Source organism: Triturus cristatus, chromosome 7 (assembly GCF_964204655.1).
Source record: "Triturus cristatus chromosome 7, aTriCri1.1, whole genome shotgun sequence".
Lineage (NCBI taxonomy): Eukaryota > Metazoa > Chordata > Amphibia > Caudata > Salamandridae > Triturus > Triturus cristatus.
The window spans coordinates 1,561,563,032-1,561,569,031 of record NC_140590.1 but is presented as its reverse complement, the minus strand read 5'-3'; the positions used below and the strand labels follow the sequence as shown (position 1 = coordinate 1,561,569,031).

The following is a 6,000-nucleotide window of genomic DNA, read 5'->3' as shown; positions in this document are numbered from 1 at the left end:
GGATTGGCCTGAGCAGGCTAAAATGGCTGTTAAATACAGCCTGGTTAGAGAAAAACTAAGTGCGCATGTGAGTTTTGGTCGGCCTGAGACAACCTACCAAACACACATGAGCACTTAGGGAGTGCACTAGCACTCCTCCTCCCCCCTCCCATGCCTCAGTCCCGCCCCTCCCTGCACATGCTGGCTGAGCCAGCGACTTAAAAAGAAAATGCCACTGAAATATCTTTTTTTTTTTTTTTGCTGCTGGCTCTGAGCCAGTGGGGCGACGCTCCTCCGCCATTACAGAGGAGCTGCCCCTACCCATATTGGAGCAATGAGAATGTGGAACCATGTAGTTTTCGTGAACACCTTTTTATTCAGTGGTATTGAAAGAAAGGTGTAAGAAAATGACCCGTATTAACTGATCCAAAGGGCATTGCTACTTGATCCCAATTAAGGGTACCTGTTGACTAAATATGGGTGTATTTGTTTTGTTGTGATAAAGTAATCTATCTGCTTGAGTCCATGTTCTGAGAAGATGTCTTCAAGAACTGCTGTTTTCAGTTCAGATTTGTGAATATATCTTGAGGACTGGCTAGCTGTCTGTACATCAACCTGTGTTCTTGATTGCACAATGCCAGATCATTTATCTGAAGACAGGGATTCCCTGTTTTATCGGATAAAACGCTGCTGTGAGCTTGACTGGAAAGATATCACCCCCCCCTTTCTTTCGCTTGTTGATCTTAAAATCCTCTAAAAGTAGACTCCCTGTATGCAGCTCATGGACTCTGATATGTCGGTCGGGGGTAGTCACAAACCTCTCACCTCAGGTCAATCAAGTGCGCCTTCCACAAAGTGTGTGAAGCATCTGTCATAGTGGTTACTGCGGTTATAGAGTCCACTAATTAAAACGAAAATCAGTTAACTTAGTAGCTGAATATGCAATGATAAATGTAAAACTCAAATGCTCAAATGACACGCTTTTCAAATGTGCTGATTTGAAATGGGCAGTCATAGTTATCCGTGTAAGCCATAGAAAAGGTATGAAGCAAGTTTCTTTAATTAAAAGCAAACCTTATATCGATGAAATGTGCACAATGTAAATTAGAAGCTTGACCTTCAAATGACCTGCTTAGATATGTTCATCATAACTGCAGAATGTTCTCGTTTAATAGATGTATTACTTTATAAGCAACATATTTTTTAAGTGTCAAGAACTTCCTATTTTCTCATGTTCTCACATAAATGCTTGATTAAGATAGTTGTGCATTATACACAATAATTCTTGTTCATATTAAATGGAATGCAGTACCGAACAGTGATTTTGTCTCTTAGTATAATTCACTATTGTCGCAGTGAAACAAAATGTGATGTAGAAGGTCAACCTGTGCTCAAATGCCTATGGGGACTACGGCTTCTGTTTCCAGTACCTAACTGCGCAAAAGCGAAATTTGTGATAACTTTACATGTCACATGTATTTTCCGTGTGAACAGAGAAGCTGATCCTGCTTGATGACAAGACATGCCACCTAATTGGTCTGGGGCTTAAGGAGCCCGATACAATGTCTGCAATATATATTCCTGTCTTTTATATTAGCGTGTGTTCCTATGTAGATGGTTCAATGCTTTTTTTCCCTCTTCTTCCCCTTGCCAGACTCTTGACAGTTGCAGCTACTGCTGCTGCTGTTTTCCTATTTCCCTGCTATTGGCATTTAATTTGGCAGATTGCTACTGCAACTGTATGCTGATTATTTTGGATTAGTGAGACTCGGCTGTGTTTCATGAACTACCCTTTATGGGAACTTCTGCTGCTTTAAGCTTCGCTTTGCACTCCTCTGATATCTTTTCCTTTTAAATCCAAACTCTTCATGGGTTCTGCAATCTAAATTCTAATCCCTCTCTTTAGTAGAGAGAATTTGTCGTTTGTTTAATGTAGATTAATGTATTACTTGATTTTTTTTTTTTTTTTTTTATATCTATCCATTCTTTTTGATGAGATTTCTCTACACTTATTTGATTTGTCGACTAATCGAAACAAAAATGACCAAAATAACTTTACTAATCTTTGAATGAGGATAAAGGTTTTAAAATGTATCTAAACACTCATCATTGACTGAACTTAAACTATTAATGCAATTTAAGTTTATGATTCTTGATTCGCTCTTTGACTCATAATACGATATTCAAAGATCTATCACCAGAGGAGAAAAAGTTCCAGCGCAGAAATGGGGCCTAACCCTGTAAGTGACGGTAAACTAGAAATTAAACCGCTTTATACTAGGAAAGAAAACCATTTTTGGTCCCAGTCCGCTCTATCAGGAAGATCTGGGTGTGTGAAAGCTCTCTGTCTGCTAGAAAATACTTTGGTGTCTTCCGCCTTAGGTTACTCTGCAACGCCTGTGATTTAACCACAAGATCCTTATAATCCACATGACTTATGAGCTTTTGTTACTGAAACCCTTTGGAGTGGTCTCATATGGAGTTGTGCTTAAGGATCCAGATGAGCCCATCATTTTCAGAAGAGCTTTGGACGTACACTTGAGCCTATTGTTGGTCCTGACACCATGTAAGCTTCTGAAACTGTTGGCGTAAAAATGACCTGAGGAGGCCATCAATTATTAGAGCATTTTGGGCAACGGGCAGACATCATACTGTCTACCTTTCATATCCAAACTATTACATGAAAGAGAATACAGAGTACATGAATCTTGAACTTGTTCCTACTGTAAGCAGGTTGTCAACATACAGCTCGAGGAGATGAATCCTGAGTGTAGGGAATTCTGGGGAAAAAGTTAGGATGGATGAAAACACAGGGGCAAATTTACAAGGCCCTTGCGCCACTTTTGCGTAATTTTTATTATTTTTTATTTTTTTATTTTTATTTTTTTAATTATAATTTTTTTTTTTTGCGTAATTTTTAACATGGGGAAAGTGACACAAAAGTGGTGCAAGGGCCTTGTAAATCTGCCCCAAAGTTGGTAAAAGCATTTCACAGTAAGTGGGGTGGGGGAAAGTGGCCTACCCTTAATGGAATTACACAAGTGCCCTTCTCTGCTAGTAATCTGTATTGGGTAGGTGAAGCTATAGAGGATATAGTGAGGTTATTCGTCTTTATAAGAACAGTTTGGCTTTCCTCAGACTGCTTTCTTCAGTGAAAGGGGTAGCCAGTAGAAACCAGTGGCGTTCAGTCAGTGGAGTTACTTTGGATCACAAGAATAAGAAATGAGGAAAAGAAGATCTCTTTAGTTTATTATAATAGTGTGCAGATGACATGAATTAAACATATTAGACAGCCTTAGTCATTCTTCATAGAGCTATTTTCTTGAAACCATCTTCGTATCCTGTACAGATAACTTTACATAAAGACAGACCATTATTTTGGACTAAAGTCCATTTAGTGCACAGAAGCATTAACAGAGGCCCACACGAAATACAGAGACCCATTAACTACATGGAAGACCATACTCCACATGTGGGACCGCAGAAAGACCCAAGCATTGTACAGAGTCCCAGCCATTGAACATTGCCCTACAATCTGCATTGAAGCCCTGTATGTTGTACTTAAATTGAGCCTTGTACACTGGCGAACGACCTTTACACCGCGATACATTTACATCGCGGTCATTGCAACACAAGTCGTTACAACGACTTGTGCTGGATGGCGCTATACACTAAGGAATAGTATGATTTACTATTCCAACACCTTCCCTACTGTTACCTAGGCTGGAGTTGGAATAGTAAATCATACTATTCCTAAGTCCAGCGCCCTCCAGCGCAAGTCGTTGTAACGACTTGCGTTGTAATAACTGCGATGTAACATACCACAATGTAAATCATCGCATTGTAACGTCACACATTCTTGTATACTATATGGACTTACAGATGCTGCACTGACTCCCTCATGTCCTACTTAAGACACAATTCTACTCCGAGGCAAACAAACTGTATGGACCCAAACGGTGCATGGCATACATACACTGCATGAACGTTCAGACGCTCCATACACTTCATGGAGGTGGCCCAGAGTCTGCATAGAAGCAAGGACTCCGCATGGAAGGTCAGTCTCTGCACAGTGGCCACATCCACTGCATGCTGGCCCTGCACACTGACAAGCAGACTGCATGGCGGTCTAGTCTAAAATATTCATGATTCCTCTGACACTGGATACAGGGGTGGGCATGCAGACTGCCTGTGGTTTGGGACGGCTGTCTTATGATCCAGCTCTTACTCATGCTGACAAGCCAAACATTTCTATTTCTACGACGCGCACCTGGTTGGCTTGCTTATAAAGGAATGGTTGCTACTCGTTGTGTCTCCACTAAATTTATATTAAATCAGATTTATCTAGAAGCTCATACACAGGGATTCATCTGTCCCGTGATCGTCACCATCGGCCTGCGAAAGTGGAGCGATGGTACCCTGATACCAGCTGAGATCCGTACAAGCAGCCTGACAGTGGAGATAAAATCACAATCTGTGTGATTTCACTCTTTCTTTAGAACAAACGCTCTCCCTCGTCTCTAGCTGCCCTCTAACAGTTGCACACTCTGGATCTGAGGATGTCCTGATGAGGTGGTGCGCTGTAAAGCAGCTTTCTTCTAAATGTTTTAATAGAAAGTTATTGACAGAGAGAGACACCGTGGATGCGAGGCACCAGCGAATCGAAGGAAGTTCTGGCCGCAGAGACCCTAAGGGCGCCAGGACACTGGATTCTTAGTTAGATGGGGTGTTGACGGTAGGCTCAGCACTGGGGGCTGGACGGTATTTTTCAATCACTTCCCGAAGGCCTTTGGAGAAGTGCAGATCCCCACCTACGCATATGAAACCCTGTAGAAAAGGACATATTTGTCAACAAATACATATGCAGATATAATACAATTCAACAAAATTTGTATAATGTGAGCATATTTTTCAGATGTGGTAGCCGTTTTACTTTTCCTTGAATTACACGTGAAAGTAATGTGTATTCAATAAAACATTATGAGAAGTTTGACAGTTGAAAGGCATTAAAAGCAAAAATGGAGAAGCTTTGATACCCACCATTGTCTTTAGTTGTGACCTCATTCAATATATTCTTTGATTATTGAAAATAATCGAAAGAACAATTAAAAACCAATGACATCCAACTTATAAAAAAGAAAATAAATCTGAAAAACATACAGGCCTATAAAGTTTAAAACGACATGGATTTTCCGTATCGGGTGGCTGAATTAGAAAAAACACCACTTACGGCATTACAAATTAAGGGGGAGCTTGGTATTCTAAAAATAAATACATTTAAACTATCCATTGTTTCGAAGAGCTGGTACTAAAAACTGATATGTAAATCGTTTATAAAAAGAACCAAAAAATATAAAGTTGCACAAGTGTTAGTGGCGACTTTTCGTCGCAAGGCCAAATAATTATGTCAGTAGGTTTGATGTGTATAAGGGGAAAACTAGGGTGACAGCGGATATTACCCACGCAAAATCTAGTAAGGAGCGCGCTCTTGCAAGGGTTGGTAACAATGTCTATATACGGCCCATATCCATTGATCATAGGGTAATAAGATAAGCCCAAATAAATGGCTTTTTTTTCATTTCCCTCTCCCGCGGAAAAAGACTAAAGAAATAAACTTGGCTTTAACCCATGGAATTTCACTCTGTGTTATAAACTGGAGCCTATTGAAGAGATCTGGCCCGGCAAGGTTATACACTGTTGGTTTAATATAATGAAACAATGGACTTTTGTGGCTTTGTCACAAACAAGACAATCCTTAATTATTTTTTCTGTTAAGTGATGCATGTTCATTGGACCAGATGGACAACCATAATAAGATTGGTGAAAGTTTCACCCGATCCTCCACATAGGTTAGTTCTAGTTCCTTATGTAGGAAGAACTGTGGGTGGTTAGGTAGTAATTGTGACTTTAAACGCAACATTATCTGTAAAATGCATAAACAAGCCTTTTCCACCGACACACCAAGACTTTGGAACAAGCTCCCCCATGCACCTTCTCTTTGCCTTTCCTGCAACAACAGGA

At 40.3% G+C, this 6,000-nt stretch overlaps 1 protein-coding gene across 3 annotated transcripts in view; it reads right to left on the bottom strand.

Moving 5' to 3' along the window:
* Positions 1-3,211: 3,211 nt before the first annotated feature.
* PLTP (phospholipid transfer protein) overlaps positions 3,212-6,000 on the bottom strand; it is a 215,076-nt gene continuing 212,287 nt past the window's right edge. For all 3 annotated transcript variants that reach the window (XM_085619372.1, XM_085619374.1, XM_085619373.1), the window contains exon 16: positions 3,212-4,806. In XM_085619372.1, the coding sequence (XP_085475498.1) occupies positions 4,693-4,806 (114 nt within the window). In that variant the 3' untranslated portion in view covers positions 3,212-4,692. The remainder of the gene's footprint in view (positions 4,807-6,000) is intronic.